This window comes from Hyaena hyaena, unplaced genomic scaffold (genome assembly GCF_003009895.1).
Source record: "Hyaena hyaena isolate Hyena2069 unplaced genomic scaffold, ASM300989v1 scaffold_134, whole genome shotgun sequence".
Classification (NCBI taxonomy): domain Eukaryota; kingdom Metazoa; phylum Chordata; class Mammalia; order Carnivora; family Hyaenidae; genus Hyaena; species Hyaena hyaena.
The window spans coordinates 275134-298714 of NW_024080766.1; the positions used below are offsets into that span (position 1 = coordinate 275134).

The 23581-nt window shown below is 50.1% G+C and overlaps 1 protein-coding gene across 4 annotated transcripts; it reads left to right on the top strand.

The window, feature by feature from the left end:
* Positions 1-679: 679 nt before the first annotated feature.
* PDCD6 (programmed cell death 6) lies at positions 680-21832 on the top strand. 4 transcript variants are annotated; one of them, XM_039238007.1, is made up of 6 exons: positions 681-868; positions 1676-1737; positions 11123-11167; positions 12152-12304; positions 17634-17743; positions 21271-21832. In XM_039238007.1, the coding sequence occupies exons 1-6, from the start codon at positions 774-776 to the stop codon at positions 21367-21369; spliced, it is 564 nt and encodes a 187-aa protein (XP_039093938.1). In that variant the 5' UTR covers positions 681-773; the 3' UTR covers positions 21370-21832. The 4 variants fall into 4 exon arrangements, with proteins under 4 accessions (XP_039093939.1, XP_039093938.1, XP_039093940.1 ...); XM_039238006.1 differs by having other exon boundaries at positions 684-868; positions 12152-12310; XM_039238008.1 differs by lacking the exon at positions 12152-12304 and having other exon boundaries at positions 680-868.
* Positions 21833-23581: the final 1749 nt, after the last annotated feature.

Consider the following 23581-nt stretch of genomic DNA (forward strand, 5'->3'; position numbering starts at 1 on the left):
AAGAGGGCCAGCTCCTTCCGCAGGCCACTGGGGAGCACTGCGGGGCGGCCTTGCCTCAAAAGCCCCAGCCCCGAGGACCAACCAGCGCTTGAGACCCCCGGGTTGGTAGAGGCTCCGAAGCAGAGGAAACGACTTTCGGAAGCCGCCTGGAGGGCGCTGCGGTCCCGGCGGGGGGACCCCCTCGCGGCGGGGCGGCGCGGGCCGCGCAGGGCGGGGTGACACGGCTGCGGGACACGTGGCAAGTCTGACAAATTCGAGACAGGCCTGTGTTCTTCCCCTCGGCCACACGCACTTTGATGACTTTTTTAAAAGCTTATTTATTTTGAGAGCGAGCACGGAAGCGGAGGAGGAGGAGGAGGAGGAGAGACAGAGACAGAGACAGAGACAGGGAAAGAGAGAGAACGAATCCCAAGCCGGCTCCGCGCTGTCCGCGCAGCGCCCCACCCCGGGCTCTATCGTGACCTGAGCCGAAATCAGGAGTCCCTCGCATCCCTTTGACGACTTGTTGACGCTGAAGGGAAGCCCCCCGCGCGCCTTCCTTATCCCTCCGCCCCGCGGGGTGTAAACGGCAGCGGCTCCGGGTTGGTGGCCAGGGCAGCGCCCGGGCGCCGGCGTCGCCTAGCAACGGGGCAGCCAGGGGATGGGCGGCGCCCCCGGAAGTGGCGTATGGCAGGCCCCGCCCCAGCAGAGGCGGAAGTGGAGCCGCCTCCCGCCTCCAGCCTCCGGCCCTCAGCCTCCGGCCGTAGCCTCGGCCCGGCAGTGCGTCTGGGCCTATGGCCGCCTACCCGTACCGTCCAGGCCCCGGGGCCGGCCCTGCTGGAGGCGCGGCGCTGCCGGACCAGAGCTTCCTGTGGAACGTTTTCCAGAGGTGAGGCCCGGCGCCACCCAGGCGCTTACAAGCCTCCAGCGTCTTCCCTACGTGGTCCTCGGCCTCGCCGTAACCAGCCCGCCCCCTCCTGGCTCCCTCCCGCCTTCCGCCGGCCTTCTTCCTGGCTCCCTCGGGCATCCCCCCGCGCCCCTTCCTGACTCCCTCTGGCCTCCCCCTCCAGCTGCCCTTTGACCTCCTGTCACCCTGGCTCCCTCCGGCCTCCCCCTTGGCCTCTTTCCTGCTTCCCTTCGGCCTCTGGCCTCCCCTTCACCCTGACCTCCTCCTTACTGGCTCCTTTAGATCTGTCCCCGACTTGGTGCGGGTCACCTCCCCGGGCCCTCCCCCGCCCCCCCTGCAGATGCCCTCCCCCCTTGAGCCCACAGGTGAGGGGCCTGCTGCACCAGGAGGGTCTCAGGGGGTTGCTTGTTTAAGGTAAACAGAAACGCAGCCGGCTCCAGCGCTGTCCGGCCGCCCTTCCAAGCGAAGGAGCCACGATGGTCGTGGAAGCAGGTGTCGGAGGAGAGAGAAGGAGAGAAACTGGTGCAGGTGGAATTCAGACTGGCTAAGGGAAAGAAAAGGAACAAAGCTTGAGAAGGCCGAAGGAGAGGTCTCTCTGGGGAGGTTGGACTTGGCGCTTCCTTGTTCCCGTGCGGATTTGGGAGAGAGTCCTGGCTGAATGAAGTGAAAGTTCATGAGAAGGGACATGCCAGAGTTAATGCAGGGTTGGCAGAGTTAAAGGCTTATGCTTGCCATGTTTTACTTGTCCTGCACTTTTAACCACCAGCTTAACCGGTCTTGATTTCGCAGGGTTGATAAAGACAGGAGCGGGGTGATCTCGGACAACGAGCTTCAGCAGGCTCTCTCCAACGGTGAGTGGGACCCGGCCATCAGGACTTCTGCCGAACTTGGAGCCTGACCCACCTGTAGGAAATAACTTCTTTCCCCAAGCACAAAGGGCTTCAGGCCTAATTACTGTTACTGGCTTGTGGTGGAGGTGCTTCTGATTTACTTTGCCAGTTGGCCCTCTGCTCCAAGGGCCTTGCTGAAATTTCCAGCACCCGCGTGGACTGGTACAGGGACGCACGTCTTCAGAAGTGGAGGTTAGAGTGTAGGTTTTAGGGAAGGATAGGAAGTTTAGCTTCGTAGGGCAAATACCCTTCAGGCTCATTGAAGATCACCGAATTCCTTTTGTGACTGTCTCTCTGTGACCCCTTGGGAGAGGCTCATCAAGGTGCCAAGGGCCCCGTGGAGAAGTGATTGGGATCTTGGGGGTGTGGCGCTGGCAGGTGGATTGTGAGAAGGTGGTCTTATCGGTGAGAGAGTACTAGGCATTTAGACAGGGACACAGGGCCATAGCCCTTAGGTGGGGGCGTGGGGGGTCTCCCCATGGAGTTCTCTTGTAGTTTCAGCCTGATTAATCCATGCAAGTACTGTTTGATACCTTTTATTTTTGTTAACTACCTGGCTGTTTATTTTGCCCTTTTAAAAAATCCCTCAGATGCCACTGACTTTTCTGATTCTTAGATTTTGTAGCTTGTCTTTCCAGAGGTGTGCCATTTAAGGTAGAAAAGGGATCAATTCTAAGATGTTGGAAGATTTATTTTTTTTGTTTATTTATTTTGAGAGAGAGAGAGAGCACATGTGCGCACACGCAAGCACACAAACGTGTGAGAGAGGGAGGGGCAGAAAGGGGGAGGGGAAGAGAGAGAGAGAGAATGAATATGAATCCCAAGCAGGCTCCACACTGTCAGTGTAGAGCCCAATGCAGTGCTCGAACCCACGAACTGTGAGATCACGACCTAGCTGAAATCAAGTCAGTGTTTAATTGACTGACTCACCCAGGTGTCCCAAGACTCATTTTTATTAGTGGGAACCAGTTTGATGTTCTAGAAAGAGTAAGGATTCCCACCCCCCCCATCAGGTTAAAAGAGAATGCATGCCCTCATTGTGGGCACATCCCAGGCATTTAGCGTTGTTTATTTGTTGCCCCGTGATTTGCATGAAGTATAGGGTTTGTATTTACAGATTAATACATTTACTTTAAAGAACGGTACATACCACTGACTTTTTCCCCCCAGTATTTAACATGTGTGGGCTACAGATATTGGTGTATAACTTTACATGTATTTATGTAGTTGTGTTTAAGGAACTAAGAAATTTCATTACGGGGCACCTGGATGGCTCAGTCAATCGAGTGTCCGACTTTGGCTCAGGTCATGATCTTGCAGTTTGTGGGTTCGAGCCCCACGTTGGGGTCTCTGCTGACAGCTGGGAGCCTGAGTGTGCTTTAGATTCTGTGTCTCCCTCTCTCTCTGTCCCTCCCCTGCTCTCTCTCCTTTCTCCCCCCCCCAAAAATAAAAATGGACATTAAAAAAAAAAGAAAAGAAATTTCGTTACTTCTCTTTAGACAATTGTGCCTTCTTGATTCTTCTCTTATTATTAATCCCTTTTCAATTCCTGTGTCTCCAGTACTTGGTTATGCTTGGAGGAGTAGAAGATAGGGTTACTAGAAAGATGTCAAAAACAGCTGGAATCCAGCAGGCTGTGAGTTGGTAAATCTGGCTTAAAACCTTCTAAGTGTTCACCAAAATGTTGTCTTCACATTATATGTTAAATATGGTCAGAGGTTCCAGAGGGTGGCTGCTTCAGTGAGAGCACCCTCAGGTGGTGATCCTTCACCTTCTCAGAGGTCATCCTTCACCTTCTCAGAGGTCATCCTTCTGAGGCGTCCCTGCTGAGTTCTTTCCAGTAAGTGAGGACCAACTCATGGCGCATTTGGACATCTTTTTGTCCATTTGCTTGAAGTCTTGAGGGTTTGGTGTCTGCAGGAAACCTGCCCCTCCGGGAGTGACGGTCGCACTCTGGCCTCATTAGCGTCATAGTGTCTCTCCCCCTCTCCCCCGCTAGGGGGGCCTCCTGTCTGGGTTCAAATCCTGGCTCTGCCAGTTCTAGGAATGTGACTTTGAGCAAGGGCTTGACCTTCCTGGGAGGGTAGATGGAGGAAGTGCATGCAAAAGGCTTGGTGCAGTGCCTGGCACGTAGCAGGGGACAGCATTGTCAGCTGAGAGTGGAGGAGTATTGTCACTGGCCAGGCAGCCAGCTCAGGTGCCACGAAAGGAGCAGCCACTGTTTGTAGGCACTGTGCCAGGCACTTAGCAGACCGTATCTCACATCAGCATTGTTGTTTGAGCCCCCTGGGGTGTGGTGGTGGGACCTAATCTGACCTATGGGGTGAGGCTCCTGGATTTTCACTAAAGGGTGGCAGTAATGCCTCCAGTTCAGCTGATTGTTAAAGAATATGGGCCTTTACTCTGTTAGAACGTAATCTTGAACTCGGCTCCTACTAAATATTTACCAGGAGCCTGTTTAAAAGAGAATGCATTTTCACAGTTGTCTAGAGGATGCTTGCTTCACCATTGCTGAGACCCTCTGAAACCAGCACCTGGTTTAACCCAGCTAGTTTCTGTCGGGACTGTCTCGGTGGCCCTGTGGAGGTGCTTTTATTGAGTTGCCCCTTGGGAGTCGCTCAGCTTTTGTTCAAGGCATGTACAAACTGGCCTCGTGAAGCGGGTGGGCCCTGTTCACCTTAACAGAGGAGGCGCTGCAGCACCACGCCCTCCGCAGGGCTGCTGCCTGGGAAATGGCCCTCCCCCTCCCTGGCGCCTCTCCTGTGCTAAGCCCTTCGGTGACTGTTCTGTCTTATTTTGTTTGCATTTTATTAACCCTGAATCTTTTAACCAATTACATTTTCCTCTTCAAATCAGCTGTTAACAAGTTTAAAGTTAAATTGGTGGCTTGCCAGTAGCATGAATTTAGAATTTTAAGAGGTGAATTTTACTGACGTAGTCTTAGAACCCTTTTTACCTCCTCTTCTCCTCCCATCCGATTGGATTGCACTTTGCTGCATTTTGCTCTCCTGTGGGTTTCTTTACGCACTTAAGTTCTTTCTGCAGTAAGGCAGCTTGTTTATGATGCACATTCACAGAGTAGGTGATAGTATCGCTTGCTCAGTTACCCGTTGTTGCTTTTGAGCAGTAGAGAGGATTTAAACCCAGATGTGTGTTGCTGGCGCCCCTTGGTGCCTCTGCTCATATTGTGCTGGGGGTTTACTTTGTACAGTTAGGCATCAAAGTGCCCTGAGCCCTGGTGTCTCCCCACTTGTCTCCATGAGAGTGTCCACCCCTTGCCGAGGGTTCTGTGCTCCTGCCTAGAGCGCCTGCCCTCCATCCATGTGAGGTGAAGCCGTGTGCATCCTGAATTTCAGGTCCCTTTCTGCCTGGAGGGGCTCCTGCCTTTGAGCCAACTCACCGTCGCTGCTTTTTTTTAACGCTCCCTGCTCTCCATTCTTTGTGTTCTGTGTAAGCATGGCTGTAGCTGTCTCTGGCCACTAGACTGCCCACTTCTCGAAGGAAGGCCAGGCTGGGCCCCTTTGCACAGCTGCGGCGTGTGTGCGCAGGCACTGGTCACTGGGTGGACCTGCCTCCACTGTCTTCACTCCCCCTGACTTCCTGGAGCTCATGGATTGAAATTATTTTGACTTCTAATTGTTCTTCCAGTATTAGGCTTCTGTTTTCATATTAGAACTGGAATATTAGACTATTTCAGGAAACTGGTTTACTTTGTTACTGGTTAGAAGACTGAAGTTACAAACATGTATGATTTCTCACTTTAATTAAATCTGTGCTTGTGTGCTCTCTGCTAAAATCTAGTTGAAACCATCCTGAAGAAGTACTTGTGGGTCCCAGACACTGACTCGTTTATAAGACTTGTTTCCATAGGAAAGCTTCTAAAATTGGTTGCTCTCAGGAAGGTGTGTGGTTAATAGGTATGAAGAAAGACAGAAGAAGACTGTTCTCTTGCCTACTTTTTGAAATAACATCTCCTGAATTATCTTGAGTTTGGTACCTTTTCTTTCCTAACTTGCACATTATTTCTTGGAATTACGGCAATTCAATTTTGCTCAGGCCTCTTTTTTGTACTTCTGCAGGTCTGTCTTAACATTATCTATGTAAGTATTTTGTGGAAACTTTTTTTAGCCGCACTTTAAAAAATAATAATTCATTTTTTTTTTTAAGGTATTTTTATTAAATAGAGTTCAAGCTTTCTTGGGGATCCCATAGTAAGAAGAAATGAGAGGGACACCTGAGTGGCTCAGTCGGTTAAGTGTTGACTTCGGCTCAGGTCATGATCTCATGGTTTGTGAGTTCAAGCCCTGTGTCGGGCTCTGTGCTGACAGCTCAGAGCCTAGAGCCTGCTTTGGATTCTGTTTCTCACTCTCTCTCGCCTTTCCCCTGTTTGCACTCGGTCTCTATCTTTCAAAAATAAACATTAAAAAAAAGGATTTCAAATTCAAAAAAAGAAGAAGAATTGAGAGAAATCAGACCCTATAAGCAGGCTGTTCCCTACAGACCATGCTTCTGGTGCCATCACTGCTCCTGCCCAGACAGGCCCAGTTTTGTGGGTAAGGGTGTTTGCTGCTAGTAATGCAGCAGGGGCACTTAGAGATTTGTCCTCAGCTGCAATCCGCCTGTGTGCGGAGAAGGACTGGCTCAGCAGGCCTGCGTTGCTCTGAGCCTGCTCTTTCCCAGGAAGGGCTTTCATGGCTGGCTGCCTCCTGTGATATTCTGAGTCAGAAGGATGTTTGGCCCACTGAGGGCCCTATGCTGTGTGGTACCTGTTGGCCTGGATAGTTGATACTAATAGTGCGATTTATGGCAAACACCTGCTTTCCCTCTGGGATCTGGCGTTTCCATGGCTGAGCCCCCAGGAGAAACCCTGGATTATAGACTCTGGAGTTCCCTAGTTGGCAGCACTTTGCCTGTGTCTTCACGACTCAGCGGTGGAGGGTGAGGACGTCTTGTGTGGCTCCGTGAGGAGGGCTCTCTGGGCGCTGCATGGGTCTCCACTGGAATTCGCCTAGTGTCTCTTCCCTCTGCTGGTTTTACTTTGGCCGTTCATTGTGACAAACTGCCTGAGTGTTGGAGTCCTAGTGAGTCATGGAGCCTGAGGGTGGCGACTCCAGTACAGCCTGTCGTGTCTGCTCTTCCCAGAGACATGCCCCGCCAGAGTTTCCGATAGAAACAAAACAGAGTTGGGATTCAGGGGACCTGGCTTTACTGACAGGTTACTCCCTGAGCACATTGCACTCCTGGCCCCAGTTTCTTTGGATGTAAAAATAGGATGACTGGAAATTTAGGTCATCTTCCCCGTGGAGCCAAGCCCCTCCACCAGATCCTGCATCTGTCCGGTGCAGAACTGGGAGGCGGTGTGTTTTCTGGGATTGAGTTTACAGTGTTTCACTATTAGTCACTTAGATTGTTTCTGATTTTTATTAATGTAAATGCTGTAGTAATTTGACCCAAACTTTCATAGAACCAGTTTCTAGATGTGGCATTTATCCGATCAGTGCTGTCGTTCAGTATTAGAAAGGTCATGTTTCTGACTGTGCTGTTTGAAGCTATCATTGCAGACATCTGGTGAGGTATGGGATTTTGCTGAACCTGAAGAGACACCAAAGGTTTGCAGAGTGTGTGCACTGGGTGCCGGTGCTGTGTGCCCATCCCTGCAGGACTTGCGTACACCTCCTCATACGTAGCTCCTCTCTGGTGGAAAAGGCCAGGAAGGCTGGGAGTTCAAGGCCTGATGCAGTAAAGTGGAAAGAGATCACCAGTGATGATGTAGAAAAGTCTGATTTTGTTGCTGTCATTGCCCCAAGAGATTCCAAGTAGTCAAGTATCTTGATTGTACAAATGCTAGGTGTCAACTCTTAACCCTCAACCACTCACTAAAGCCAAAGTTTAAGGACAAAATTTCAATAAAGAAAACTCTTTGAAGAGAGTAAAAAGACCGTATATTACCAGAGCAGAATGGGGCTTTCCCCCCTTTGAGAATGGAGGCAGATGAAGATTCTGGACAGAACATGTGTACTTGTGGGTTAAGTGGGAAAATGGTAAGGCGTCCTGACGGGGGCTGTCTCTACAGCCACAGCTGGGCCGTCGTCATTTGTAGGCCTGCTTCTTTTTTTTTTGTTTGTTTTGTTTTGTTTGTTTTTTTGTTTTTGTTTTTTATTGATTTCTGTGAAAGAGGGAGACAGCGTGAGCAGGGGAGGGTCAGAGAGAGAGAGAGAGAGACCCAGAATCCGAAACAGGCTCCAGGCTCTGAGCTAGCTGTCAGCACAGAGCCTGAAGGGGGCTCAAACCCACAAACCACGAGATCATGACCTGAGCTGAAGCCGGACGCTTAACCAACTGAGCCACCCAGGCGCCCCTGTAGGCCTGCTTCTTAAGGCTGCAGCCCTGTTTCTGAATTATAGGTGACAGAGTGTACCAAATTTACGTGGGAAATCGTATTTCTGTTTTCTTTAGTTCTTTAAGATGAAATTGAAGCAGGACTTTTTTTTAAATGTTTTTTATTTATTTCTGAGAGAGAGAGAGAGACACAGTGTGAGCAGGGGAGGGTCAGAGAAAGAGGGAGACACAGAATCCAAAGCAGGCTGCTGGCTCTGAGCTGTCAGCACAGAGCCCGACGCGAGGCTTGAACCCACGAACCGTGAGATCGTGACCTGAGCCGAAGTCAGACGCTTAACCAACTGAGCTACCCAGGTGCCCCAGAAGCGAGACTTCTAGGTGCAGGGATCGTATCTTTCTAGGTAAAAATCTGACCGGAAAGCTTTTGCAAGATGACTGGTTCTGACACCCAGGCGTGCTGCTGTCTGAGAGAAACACACAAGAGTGTTTGAAATTAGAGGTGGCCCAGAAATCTAGGGAGTTACTGGAGTTGTAGGGCTTGTGAAAAAAAGCCTACCTTTATGATGTACCTCTTGTTTTTAGTGAGTCTGTTAAATATTGGTTATTTGTGCTGTATTTTCTTACAGAAAATTGTTTTATAAGCTACTTAGAGGTTCAGGCTGACGCTCAGGTACATTTAATGCTTCATATACCTGAGAACTTAAATGTCTGCATGTTCCAGCATTTCAGCTTCGTTGTGGGTTATTGTGCTTTTTATGTTAGTCTGAGAACCAGGCCACAGGACCTAACTGTTGGCCGTCCTTATCCCTTGGTTTCTGTGGAGAGCCAGGCCCCATTTGGGTAACAAGAAGGATGAGCAGGGTACCAAGAGGCTGCCTCCTCCACTCCTCCCTGCACAGCAGGCCCGCAGGAAACCCGCGGGTCTCCATCCTTGACTCCACGCAGAATGACCTGTTGCTCTCCTGAGCCTGGGATCCCTGCCGTCCTCAGAATCCTCCAGCGCGGCTGCCAGTCCCCTGGGCCACCTCAGGGAGGCGCCTTCTCTGGGCAGTCCGCATGCGCCTGGCCCGGTGGCACGTGGGCCTCACCGTGACAGGTGCTAGTGTTTGTGCATTACTTAACTGTTGCACTTGTGTTGCTTTTGTTTCAAACTTGTTTGGCCGAATCATTTGCAGAGATGGCTCGTGAGGCTTCTGCTTCCAGTCAGGATGGCCTGTGGGGGCTGCCCTCTCCTTCACAGGTTGACGGCTCATCAGCCTGTAGCAGAGCTGCAGGGAAGACAAAGGAAAAGGCTCCAGTAGGTACCTTGGGGTCCCTAGGGCTTCTAGTCCGCGGTCGGCCGTCTCTTGTGGGAGCAGCAGCCGGTGCCTGCAGCAGCTGGGAGGGAGAGAAGAATTAGGCGAAGAAGTGACAGTCTCTGTATTTAGAACTTTTCCTTTCTGTTGGGTTCTCTGTAACATAGTTTTATTTTACTGGTTTTCAATAATATGTGTCCTAACAGCTTTACGCACGCTCTTCTGCCCACTCTCCTACCCATGGGGCGTCTGTGAAGCCTGCAGAAGGTGCTTGTCCAGCCCGAGGGTGCCAGGCACGGGGGTAGGCGCGCCCCTGCCTTTGGGGGAAGAGCAGCCTTCACTGAGTAACTTTGGTGGCGCTTGTTCCAAAGGGGAAGCTCGCACACGTGCTGGTAAAGCCGCTGGATCCATCTCGGGGCCCGGGGGAATGTGGGGCGCCCAGGCAAGGCTCTCCTGAGGCCCGTTTTTCCTGTGGCTTACAGGCAAGGTGACGGGTGTGCATGTGCTGGGAGGGCCACGCCTTGGGTCCGGGGAAGCGTGCTTGTGAGCCCTGAGCTGAACACACGGCCCGTGGGCGCTGCAGCGGGATGCCCGGCCTGAAGGAAGGACGGTGCCCTTTGGGCTCTGTTGCCCACCGCCCGTGTCATGGGGGCCTCAGACTTGAGCACAAGGTCACTATGTGAGGTCAGGGGATGGCTGTCTGTGTGAAAGCTACTGAGAGAGCTTTATACAGAGAAGAAAATATGGGGTGTTTCTATACAGGTGGAGTGTGGGGAGAGACGCTGCTTTCTCTCCACATTAAAAATACCCTTTTTACCTTGTTTTTAGTGTAAAATGGATAATGGCACAAATCACTCTGAAAACAGATTTGGGAGCATAAACATATCTAGTGAACGTTTCATTATCGGTTGACAAATGGTTCTCTCAGATTCAGCAGTCTCATTATGACAAATGTTTGGTAATATCCCCATTAGTATACCGAAGTAAATCATAGGGTGCTGTAGTCTGCCTTTCCACACTCTCAGGGAAAATAATGCACAGACTAATCTTAGGAGAAAATTTTAAGGCATGGTTGTATGGTATGTTTTTCAGCATACTTCTCAACTTACCTGGTGGCTGCATTCCTGGAAAACTGAGTGTGTATGAAAATACTCTAAAGCATGGGGCGCCTGGGTGGCTTAGTCGGTTAAACGTCCGACTTTCGCTTAGGTCATGATCTCGCGGTTTGTGGGTTCGAGCCCCGCGTCGGGCTCTGTGCTGACTGCCAGCTCAGAGACTGGAGCCTGTTTCAGTCTGTGACTCCCTCTCTCTCTGACCCTCCCCTGCTCACGCTGTCTCTCTCTCTCTCTCTCCTAGAAATAAATAAAACATTTAAAAAATAAAATAAAATACTGTAAAGCCATATCTTATTTATGCAGTAAAGCTTCCAGCCTCATAATTATAAAGAGCTTTGAATTGTAAGTCTCTTGGGGCCAAGGGACTCCCGCACAGTGCAGGATGGGACCCCAGCCATGATGTGCTTCCTGCCCCCAGTGGTCATGGCAACCAGAAATGTCTCCTGGGGACAGTGTCCCTGCTGAGAAGTGTGGTGCCAGGGCCTTCCTGGGAGCAGCAAGTTACTTTTGTTAGGTTCAGATGTTACAGATTAGAAACCTAGAGCTTGCTGGTGAAAATGGTTTTCTCTGATGGTAATTCCTGTCGTTTATTTTCAGGCACGTGGACTCCATTTAATCCAGTGACTGTCAGGTCAATCATATGTAAGTAAAGGTGCCGCCATCCTGCCTGTGGAGGCAGACACCTGCCCTGCTTCACCTTGCCCTCCCAGCCGAGCGCTTCAGCTTGCTGTCTGACGCGTCCTTTCACACCCAGGTTCTGAAGAGTTCATGTATTTACAGGACCAGTGCGCGTCACATGCCGTCCGTGTCTGGCACGCTTGGAGACTCACGGGAACGCCGACACCCCGTTTCTGACCTGATTTTTTCATCCTGTGCACTTTCAAGGAGTTACAGTGTGCTTCTGAGCAGCTGAGAGCACTCGCTTCCATCTTCCATTAGTGTCTCTGCCTGAATAGAAACCAAATGACTCGTCATTTTCTCAGTAGCAGTAGTTCAGACTGAGTTCATATGTATATTTTTAGCCATTTTGCAATTATATGTAGATGTAGGCTCTTTCATAATTGGACCTGGAATTAGGCTGATTTTTTTTTAATGCAAAGCAGGTTTTCCTAAAAGAAAAAACTAAAGCCAGTAGAGTCTTTCTGTCGCTAGAGTGGGCCTGTGCTGGTTGGCGTAGGTCTTCTGGGAGGATGGACGTGGCGGTGCCAGGAGCTGGACCCAGTTCTAGGAGCTGGGAGAGTGGAGGTGGCCCCTTCACTCTGCACTTTGGTTTCTTCCTGGCAAAGTGAGGCCCACCAGGCGCTGTGTCTTTGTAGCCTACTTCGCTGTAAAGCATTATTTCTGTTGTGGCTCTGCCTGTGTGTTTTCTTGCGCTTTCCTCTTTGCTGTGTGCCTCACGTCTGTCTAACGTGGTTTAGGGGCTGTGGCTGGAGAACCAGCCGGCAGAGGTGGTCCGGCCGTCCCATTCAACGAGTGAGCGTTTCTTAGCAAGCCGCGGGCCCCTGCTGCTGAGCTCCGTGCTGACCCCGAGGGGGGTGTGGAAGTGACTGTCTGTGGTTGAGCCTCTTGCTGGTTAGCATCGAGATGCCAGCTGCCGCGCACCACTCACGTTCCTTTCTGTCTCAGCCATGTTTGACCGAGAGAACAAGGCTGGCGTGAACTTCAGCGAGTTCACTGGCGTCTGGAAGTACATCACAGACTGGCAGAACGTCTTCCGCACCTATGACAGGGACAACTCTGGGATGATTGACAAGAACGAGCTCAAGCAAGCCCTCTCAGGTTTTGGTAATTCACTTATCTTGATTGTATAGCATGTTTCATTTTGGAACCTAGGTGCCATTAATGTTTTTTTACTTGGTTCAATTTACAGATTTTTTAACTCTGAATTTTTGTTGACATACAGATTTATACTTCAGTACTTTTTATATCTTGAAGGCTTATATTTGACATGAAGACTTTTATGTGGTTTGTTTTTCCATCCAAAATGAGATACAGGCTATGCAATCATTTATCACTTGTGAAATGGAGTGATGTCACACTCACATTGAGAATGCGGCAGCTTTGGAAATAGTTTAACGTGAATGAGCGAAGACAGTGTCGAGCGGCTTATATTTCTTGACACATCACAGCACAGCAGGGTGACCCAGATACTCGTCCGAGAGGATTCTGTAAGCTGCAGGGCCGGCTGTGTGTTTCATGCACAGTGTTGGCAGGTGTGCAAGTGCCCATTCTCAAGTGCGTGCCGGCTCAAGTGTGCCGTGCTGCCGGGAGTGTTCGCACAGCCTTCCAGAGTGGGTCAGTGGGCCCTCTGATGTGGCGGCGGGGTTCTGAGAGGAAGCTGGGATTTCTGGTGTGTAGGACCACACGGACATGGGTGCTTGTCCAGGGCTTGTGGGAGTCCCACCCAGAGTCTGCTGGTTTGGGATGGTCTCACTCAGCCCTCCGTCCCCTGGGCCCCATTGCAAAATCCCTTCTATAGTTTGCTTAAAAGTCTGCTTATAAATGCCAGCTAGGAAAAAAATAAGGCAAGTTAGTTTATAATGTACTTTTTTTTTTTTTTTTTAAGTACTATACTGTGTTGTTATAATGTACTAATATACTTCTAGGTATTTTGAGTTTTAATACAAAGTACATTTTAGTTCTTAGGTTAATGTGCTTTTAACTTCTGTCCTTTCCCCATTTTTGTTTTGGGCATGTACTTCATGGCTGTCTTTCTCTTTCTCTTACCTTCTTTGCCTTATGAATTCTGGTGGTGTTCAGTTAGAGGTCCTGGGACTCCACTGGAAGTTGTGTGCTCACCTCACTAGGTGTGGGTCAGGGATAGGCAGGACTTGACCTCATGTTCTCTGCATTGGGACTGGGAATGCTCCTGACCTTGCTCTACCTGTAGGTTGGTGGGGGGTGAGCCTCACAGTGTCCTCTGAATGGAAGGGCTGGGAGGGGCCGGCTGGCAGCCATCTAAAGAGGGCGGTCCTGGGGCTGCAGGTAGCTAGAGGCCTGGCTGGGCTGAGGACACCTTGGGAGGAACCTGCATCCTATGAATTACTTCCAGACGAGTGACCTCAGGTGTCAGGGAACATGGCATTTTCTAGAGTTGTCAGGCCCAGAGCCCACTTTTTACTCAGTGCCAGTGGCTGTTGGGTCCTTGGAGCTCTCAGTGGGAATGCTGGGGTGGGCCATGCCACTGGCCTCTCTGGCCTCCGAGTGCCCATTGGGCCCGGCATCTGCAGCCACAGCTGCATGGTTACGAAGGTCATGTGGCAGTTCCTTGTGGTCGGGAGCCAGCAGGCCGTCTAGGGCTGGGCAGGGCCAGGCTCCTTCCTGACTTCTGAGCACTTTCTGGAGAAAAGTATTCTGTGGTGATTGTAGTTATTCTAAAAAGCTTCTCCCTGTAGTTGGTTCTTGACTTCTGAGAGCCTTCTCTGGAGGCTTGTCTTCTATGCAAAGGAACATTGTCCTCTTTTCACATGGTCATCACTTTGGAAGGTTTTCTGTAGTAACTGAAGCAAAGTCTCCGGTTCAGTTTTGACTCCTAAGGACAGCTCTCGTGCCCTGGTCAAGCAAGGCGGCTGTATTTCAGCTCCACATGTGTGTGAGGGAGTCCGGGGGTGGGGGGTGAGCCTCACCGTGTCCTGACCTCTGTCAGCCCCACTTGATGTGTCAGGCTGGTCTTGGTGGCACTGGGTCACACTCACCCACACGCTGGGTATGACGGCTCATGCATCCCTTTTGTAAACCCATTTCTAGCGTGTGCTATGCACCAGTTACAGAGACCTGGAAATAAAGGGGTGGGTGAGGCACGGCGGGAAGCTGACCGCTCCCATGGTGAGTCTCCATGCGCAGTGCAGGCCTCTCCTGTGGGCAAGACAGTGGGCACGAGGCTGCTCCCTCTCCTTCTGCCCAGCCTCTGGCAGCCACTGGGCCAACTCAGTGTTGCCTGATGAAAAGGTTATGAAAGTTATCAGATCGTTGCCTCCCTCCAGTCGTTGCCCATCTCAGCCACCACCATTTTCGTGCTGCACTTGCTGTTCCCTGTTGTGTGCCAAGCGTTACGAGGCCTGTGTCCCGTGGCCCCGGCACGCTCTGCATCCTTGGAGCGTGTGCACGTTTGCCCATGAAATCAGTGCTGTTGACCCACCTTAGAAATTAACCGTCTGTTTGCATGAGTTAGAGTCCCAGCAGGTCCATGGGCAGCCCCCACCCCTTTTTCATGCTGTTGGCTGGTTGTAAACATGGGTCACTGCCTTGTCCCAGGCCTGTCCCTTGCGGCAGCCTCTGTCCCCCGGAGAGTAGTTCCTGAAGGTTTGCTGTCACACCAGTCTGCTGAGAATAGGTGATGTGGGCTTGTCAGGGCAGCAGTGCTGTCTCCCCACTCCTGTGCCTGTTAGTTCTAAGGAGGGAACTTCATTCTCTTAAGGTCAAGGTGTGGCCCTGTGGCCAGTGTGTCAGGTCTGAAAGGGGCCAGTCCTGACCAGGGTCACAGGCTAGGGGCTACACACAGAGGGCACCTCCTTTTTTTCCCCCTCATCTTACTTAATTGAAGTATAGTTGACATAGAATGCTGTGTTAGTTTCACGTGTGCAACCTGGAGATTCGACAACACTGTACATCACACAACCCCAGTCACCACATAGTGTTATTATAGTATTACTGAGTATATTCCCTATGCTTACTTTTCATCTCCTGAAATCTGAAGTTTGTGCTTCTTAATCGCCTTCACCTATTTCACCCACCCACTCTTACCCCTCTTCTTTGGCCACTACCAGTTCTCTGTATTTATGAGTCTGTTTCTGTTTTTTTGTTCATTTGTTTTATTTTTAGATTCCACATATAATTGAAATCATTTGGTATTTGTCTTACTCTGACTTATTTCACTGAGCACAGTACCCTCTAGGTCCATCCATCCGTCACAAATGACAAGGTCTCATTCTTTTTTATGGCCACATAATATTCCTGCGTGTGTGTGCACGCACGTGCATGTGCACGCCACATCTTTCTCCATCTTTTCGATGAACATGGCTGCTTGCATGTCCTGGCTACTGTGAATAATACTGCAGTGAGCATGGGTGTGTATATATCTTTTTAAATTAGTGTTTTCATTTCCTTTGGGTAGATACCCAGTAGTGGAATTGCTGGATCATAGGGTAGTTCTGTTATTCACTTTGTGAGGAACCTCCACACTGTCTTCCAGAGCGGCTGCGCCAGCTCGCACTCCCAGCAGTAGGCTCCCCTTCTCCACACCCCGCCAGCGCCTCTTGTTTCCAATCGTTCTGATACCAGCCATTCTAAAGGTGTAAGGTCGTCTCATTGTGGTTCTGGTTTGCATTTCCAGAGGGCACCTCCTCTTAATTTACGAGGATGGGATTATCACTACGTGGATTTTCACTGAAGGAAATTCTTAGGGAACAGTCTGCTCCCAGATTTTGCCTCTTATAGAAACCTCCTTTTATATTTTGTCTATTGATCGTCCATTTTTCTAATCTGACTTCCTTTGTTTTGTTTTGTTTTTCTCACTGCAATAATATTGAGGAGCAGGGAAATTGGAAGTTAGTTCCAGGGATGATCGAAGTTGCTTCCATTGTCTGTACAGATTGTGGGGATCCAGCCTGCATATTTGTGACTAGGCTGGGGACCGACACAGCAATGGCTGTCGTCGGCTGTCCACACCCTGGGTGAGCTCAGCGCTTCGCAGCTTGGACCTCTTACTGCCCGAAGACACGGGTGCCTGTGTGAGGGAGGAGACTCATAGGGGTCGGGGGGAGGCCCCTATTCAGAACCTGCCGTCTCTGTTTTCTAAGTCAAGGATCCTGTCTTCTACTCAACTGGCAGGGAAAGGGGGCCCTGGATTTAAGCCACAGATGCATAGAGTATGCTGCCCACTCTGGAAGGGTACTGTCATGTGTGTGCATGTTTGACCCTTTTTTAGAAAAGTAATTAAGTGCTTTTGCAGGTTATTAACTGTGAAATTCACTCAGATAATAGGTGTTTATATACCCTCGCAAAGATTCCAACAGGACCGAAACCAGTAAAAGTATTTTGTCCCTGGATCTTCTCTCCTGAATAAGGGTGCCGGAGGCATACAGGTAGTGGGTTAGTGGGGAGGGAAGTAGTCTTTACTGAGAGTGGCCCCAAGGGGTATCCCACAGGCACGTGGCCGTTGTGTCCCTCTGTCCTTAGAACCACCTCCCTGCTGGTGACCTCTTCAGGATCTATTCAGTAAATTGAAGGTGGAGTCAGTGACTCTCCCATTTGATGGCCCTTGAGTTGTTATGGACCTTGTGAGGCTGCCTTATTCCATATAATCTTTTACTTCCTAATGTCTGTGCTGCTTTGTGTGGAGGAGTACCCAGCAGTTAGTCTGCTGTTGCCCTAAGTTTACATTTTGTTTATTTGGAAGCCTTCAGTGATATTTTAGCTTTCAAATCTTTTTTTTTTTTTTTTTTAAATGTTTTATTTATTTCTAGGAGAGAGAGAGAGAGAGACAGCGTGAACAGGGGAGGGTCAGAGAGAAAGGGAGTCACAGACTGAAACAGGCTCCAGGCTCTGAGATGGCAGTCAGCACAGAGCCCGACGCGGGGCCCAAACCCACGAACCGTGAGATCGTGACCTAAGCGACAGTCGGACGCTTAACCGACTAAGCCACCCAGGCGTCCCTTAGCTTTCAAATCTAAAATGAAACTTACCATTTGTAAAATGATAACTTCGCTGTATTCAGGAAATGAAGCTTTGGCTGCCCTGCAGGGTGATTTTGGGGTGCGGCACCGTAGGGTGAGTATACTTGATGTGAACTGGGGAGCTCACGTAAATGACCTGCTGAGCCTGACAGCCCTGGCCTCCGGGTTACGCTCACCCTTCCAGGAAGAGGCGGTGGTCTTTAGGTCGGCCACTCACAGGACTGCGGATGGGGAGTCATGGGCGGAATTGCAGAACGGTGGCTTAGTTCCTAGAGTGCATGTGAATGAATTTGCACCTTGTATTCCCACCCCAGCCTCGGCCGTTTGTTACCAGGTGTCGTAGGAGGCTGCGGGCCTTTTGGAAGGAGAACGTGTGTGTTGACGGGAATGTCTGCCTCCTGGCCCACTCTTCACTCTCCTTTTTCTCCTTGAAGGTTACCGGCTCTCTGACCAGTTTCACGACATCCTCATTCGCAAGTTTGACAGACAAGGACGGGGGCAGATTGCGTTTGATGACTTCATCCAGGGCTGCATCGTCTTGCAGGTAATTGGGGCTCTGTGGAGGCTCACAGCAAGCTGAGCCGTGGGGCAGGGCAGTGGGTTCCGTGAAAGCAGAGGAAGAGGGAAGTACCTGCATTCTGGAATTTGCAGTTTAATGGAGTAAAATCAGTTTCTGGAGCTTATTAAAGTCAGTCTTGTCTATGGAGAAGCAGTTAACTCTGTTTCGTTAGGTGGAGGCATGACCAATAGTGCGCTGTCGCCATGCGGAGACACAGCTGGCTGTCGCCATGCGGAGACACAGCTGGCCCTCAGACGACGTGTGTCTGAGCTGTGCGGGCCCATTCGCACACGGGCTTTGTTTTGATAAATACAGTATAGGGCTGAATATGTATTTTCCTTACGATTTTCTTCATCACGTTTTCTTTTTCCAGCTTACTTTACATAATACATGTATTTCCTGCTTACTTTACATAATACATACATTTACATGTGTTCTCTGGTATTTTTGTTGTGTTTTCATTCTGAGGACAAGGATATATTTTCCATTGTGATCTTCACTGTGCCGTGCCTCTTTCTGTGTGAGGTCAGCTGCAAGGGCGAGAGTTGGCTCCTGAGCATACGGGGCCTCATTCCGATGTCGCAGCCATTGCCAACCAGCGTCTGGTGGATGCTGCTGACCCCGCACTAGATGTTTCTCTCCTACGGCCTTGCTTCTTGACCTGTGAGAAAAACAAGTGCAGAGCTTGAGGACCCTTTCCAGAGACCGTGGGCAGGAGTATGTGCGTCTGCCCTGCTGTGCCCGCACAGGACCCCTGCCGCTGCCTCTAGGTGGGGGTCCAGGTTCCATAGATTTAGGCTTTGAAATGCAGTGAACCAGAGGCACCTGGCTGGCTCAGTCGGTGAAGTGTCTGACTTCAGCTCAGGTCATGATCCCATAGCTCGTGAATTTGAGCCTTGCATTTCAAATCCTCTGTTCCCCTCTCTCTGCACCTTCCCTCACTTGTGCATGTGCGTGTGCTCGCTCGCTCTCTCTCACACACACACAAATAAACAAACAGGTACCTGGGTGGCTCAGTCAGTTAAGCATCTGACTTTGGCTCAGGTCATGATCTCATAGTTCGTGAGCTCTAGTCCCTCTTTGGGTGAGCTTGGCCCTGCTTCTCTCCCTCCCTCTCCCCTTCCTTCCCCCACCCCCCCGCCCCTCACTCACCTGCATGCATGTGTGCGCTTGCTTGCTCTCTCCTTCTCAAAATAAACAAACATTAAAAGCTTTCTTAAAAATGCAGTGGATAAACCCATAGATAGATTTCTAAGTTTTTATTGTGACAAATGAAGAAAAAATAGAGACAACAGTATGATGAACCCATGTGCCCATCACTCAGACTCAACAATTATCAGCTGGTGGACAGCTCGATGGCGCGCGTCCGTGACCGTAGCACTCCCCCACCCTTTACTCTGAAACAGATTTGGTCCGTGGAAAGCAGCTGTTTTATGCATACATATTTCATTAGAACTTGTCTCCAGGAGAGCAGTCCTTGGAGGTTGAATCCTGGTTGGGTTATGTCATGTCAGCTGTAGAGGCCATTGAAAAATGTCAACACTGTGAGGTTTTTAAACATAAGTTGGAATTTTTGAAAACATTCTCAAGGGTTTTTTAACCATGAGAGTTCTAGATCAGCACAAGTGAAGTTTCTGTAGCACACTAAAGGCAACACTCCTTGATTCCCTTACTGATGAGTCTGGGGAAAGCCCAGTCCCTGTTGGTCAGGGCCTTGGTGGAGAGAGGAGTCTGCTAACATTGGAGCCGTGTCTCTCTGAAATGGGGAGAGCCTCGCCCCATCGCTGCCTCAGGGGCTCCTGAGGCTGGGTTACACTTTCTGCAGTGTTGTCTGAACACTTAGGAAAAAGGGGTAGTGTAAAAATCTCATTGTCTGCATCTGAGTCGCTCTAGGATTAGACTTTTCATTTGAGGTTATATCCCGTAAGTAAACATCTGATCCTTATATTTCTTCTTGAGCAAAGGTCATTGGGTATAGACTTTCAGTAGCTGGGGTAATGTGATCTGAGTCCCATAGGGAGCTCGCCCAGCACCTTCGCACACCTGGGGGCTGAGGACAGGCCAGCCAGGCTCTTCTGCATTTCGACCTGGACTTCCTGCTCCCACCCACCCTTCCCACATGACCTTAAACATGGGACAGAGGTGGGCAAGCTAAAAGAAAAAAGCTGCAGGCCACAAGAAAAAAGTCCTGAAAAATGTTTTCCTTCATCTGCCTTTTTCTTTTTTTTTTTTTAATTTTTTTTTATAGTTTATTTATTTTTGAGACAGAGACCAAGAGCATGAGCAGGGGAGGAGCAGAGAGAGAGGGAGACACAGATTCTGAAACAGGCTCCAGGCTCTGAGCTGCCAGCACAGAACCCAATGTGGGGCTCAAACCCACGAACCATGAGATCATGACCTGAGCGGAAGTCGGACGCTTAACCGACTGAGCCACCCAGGGGCCCCTCACCTGCCTTTTTCCAAAAAAGAAAACACTTTTTGAATATTAGTTTTACAAAAGAACATGACAATCTGGAGAAATCTTGGGAAAATACAGTTAAAGTGAAGAGAGCTTTCCAGCTGCGCTTCACACCAAGACTACTGCTGCTCGTGTTAGTTGTAGCTGGCTTCACAGTCGTGTCTCACGCGTGTTTGGACGCTCCTGGCTACCACCAGAGGGGACCGTCAGCTGCGTCAGCCGCCCCGTTAATTGTCAGCCATTTCATCTGCCGCAGCACCAGAGGGCCGGGCTCCAGCCTGCTCTCCTGAGAACCTTCTCTCGTCCTGAGGAATTGCAGTCCACCTGCTTCCTCTTGTCATTTACGATTCCTTAGGCCTTTTGTGGTTGTCTGGCGCCTGTCATCTGGAACAGCACTCCTTTAGTTGTCCCTGCTGTTAGGGGTGGGGGTCTCACCTCTGCTCCTGACCTGCTGTGGGGGGAGGGGGGTTTAGGCTTGTGAACAGACGAAGGTGGAGCCTTCTGGGTGGGGTGTGTGGGAGGGACCCTCAGGCTGGTAGAGGGAGACCCACCTTCCGAGCTCTGTGGCTGGGCCTTCACCTGCTGGGGGCAGGTTGTAAGGGAGGGGCCCAAGTCAGGGCCGGTTTCCCAGTGTCCTGAATGGGAAGTGGCCAGAACCGAGGTGAACGTTTGAGGAATAGCCCCCACAAGGTTGGTCATAGAGCAGGAGGGGAAGACCCAGGTTCACCACTGGCTCATTTGGGAAACCGAGGCCTGGGGGACCCAGGGCTGTCGTGTGTAGCCTGCAGCCCACTCCTTGATGTCTTAACCACCTTCCTGTATCTACCCACCACGTGACCTCAGTATCCCCCATGGTGGACAGGCCTGAGGGTGGTCAGGGTTACCCACCCATGCCTCCCTGCCTTGGTCTCTGTCAGAGTTGGGGTCGTCTGGAGACATGGATGAATTTGGGTTCCTAAGTGTTTATATATATATTTTAGTTTTCTTTTTTCCAAATATATTTTGTTCCTTCTGTTAAATGTCAAGATCTAAATGACTGTTGTTTCTTCCCCAGAGGTTGACAGATATATTCAGGCGTTACGATACGGATCAGGACGGCTGGATTCAGGTGTCATATGAACAGTATCTGTCCATGGTCTTCAGCATCGTATAACACTGGCCTTTGCAAATAACAGCGTGACTTACAGAAGACTAAAAATGCCAAATCTCCCTTTAAAGAAACGGAACACAAATGCAGCTAGATACTGTTCTTCCTTTAGATTTTATATAATTAACATTTGGGGACCTGATTGTACATATGTGGATAAGCGATTAAGGTTTTTGCAAATGTAACAATAGTTATACTTCACATACAAACATCTGATTTGAGACTGTTCAGTTGTGCCATGAGGTAAGATATAATAATGTTTCAGGTATCCTGCATGCAAAAAGTTCATCATGTGCATTTCTAGATAGCTTCATTTCTATAGTGGAAATACTGTTATTAGCCAATAGGAATTTAAAAATAATAGAGAACTTGCACAGAGGCTTTTATGTGCCTTATATTTTTAAAAACAGGGTTTCTTGTATTTGTTTGAATATGCAACATAAGCAATAAAGCAGATGTGCGCCCTGTCCCAGATGTCTCACATGTACTCACATGGGAGCTCCCAGAAGTCCAGGACACCTTCTGGGGTGTCCACCTGACTCTGCTACGGAAATCCAAGGATACCATTCTCCTCTGTGACAGAAGTTAGTTTAAATTTCATAAAACTTCTTTGGACACCTAAATCCAAATTTGGATTAGGACTTTGAGGGTTTCTGTCATTATAGTGATTCAGTTCTGCTCTGCAGTGATCTGTTAATTGTGGCTTTAACATGACAGTGGGCTGCAGGCAGACGGAATGGTCGCCCACGTCACCTGCTGTCAGCATACAGCCAGTCCTAGGGTGGCCCTTCACCTTTGTGCCTTACGGAGTCATTGTAGGTTGTTTTCTGCCTCTTCCCTCTTTTAACTGTGCTTCCCCAAACCAGAATTTGGGGCAGGGGTCATGAGGACATTCAGATGGGTGTTAGTGATTTATAAATGGGCCTGGGACTTCAGAAATTGGTGTCCCACGGGGGGCTGTTGGGGCTTGTGTTGGTTGAGAGAGAGCCCTTTCTGGGTTTATCTGTGGCACCAGATTACAGAGGTCAGAACACCACTGACCACAATATGTGGGGTTGGGCTAAGGAATCCGTGGGGCTTGTAGACTGGCTTTGTGAGTTCAGTGAGGGAGGGTCAGTGGAGGGGGCGGTCTTTGGGGATTTCTACCACTTCCCATATTGGGTGCCTCTCCAGACATCAGCATGCTCTTGATGCAGCACTAGCACATGACCCCAAGCTCTAGTTCAGTGAGCTCAATCCTCTGACCCCAAATTCCTGACTCCAAGAGGCTTTCAGATCCATGGCCCACACACATCCAGGTGCTCTCTCTCTGGGTTCTCATAGACCTCTCGGACTCCGTGTCTCCCAGATAATAAACCCCATGCCCTTGCTCCCCAGTGATGGGATAGCCTCTGCTGCCTGCCTGCCCGCCCGCCTCCCCACACCATGGTTCCAAGAGGTGCCTTTGGAAGATGCCCTTATTTCTCCCTTGCCCCAGGCCTTCGGAGACCCCAAGCGTGGAGTTGAGGGGGTCCCATGTGGCAGGCTCTCAACCTCACTGCACTCTGTCCTGTGCACGTGGGAGCCCTTGTGCTCCACACGTGGGCTTTGTCCACCCACTCCACCCCCTTCCTGCGCCCGGAACCCCCTGGCGCATGGCCTGGAACAGCTCACGGTCTTGGTGAGGCACCAGCCCCCAGTACACAGTTGGTGTTTAAGCTTCATGGAGGCCGAACAACAGACACCGATAGGCCTGTTCTCTCACACTGTTCTCAGCCACAGAGGGAGGTGTAAATACGTCATGAGTTCTGTGTCTCCGATTCAGAGAAGGGAAAGACAGACACGAGGAATTGTACAAGGAAAAGGTCTGATTGAGGATGGGTAAGGGTCTCCTCTTGCCTTGTTAGCAAGGAAGGGTGGTTCCTCTAATGGAAATAGTGTGGGGAAGAGAAACTGCACGGTACAGATGCATGTGTGAGATACACTCAGCTGTGGTACGGATCTTGTGTTTGGTACAGATGTACTCAGGTGTGTGTTCCAGATAAGTTCGGGTGCATGGCACAGATGCACACAGGTGGTACCGATGTGTGGCACAGATAGACACTGACAGACATACTCTCAGATGTGTGGCATAAACTCAGCTGTGGTTCTATATGTGGTACATGCATGCAGGTGTGTGGTGCAGACAGGTATGGTCCAGATACTTGGGCATGTGGTATAGATGCACTCAGGTATGTGG

Excerpts from the sequence above, each read along its gene's own strand:
- PDCD6 (XM_039238006.1), top strand. The coding sequence starts at position 774 with ATGGCCGCCTACCCGTACCGTCCAGGCCCCGGGGCCGGCCCTGCTGGA. Across the intron at positions 869-1,675 it reads CTGTGGAACGTTTTCCAGAG|GGTTGATAAAGACAGGAGCG; the intron begins GTGAGGCCCGGC and ends TTGATTTCGCAG. Across the intron at positions 11,168-12,151 it reads GACTGTCAGGTCAATCATAT|CCATGTTTGACCGAGAGAAC; the intron begins GTAAGTAAAGGT and ends TTTCTGTCTCAG.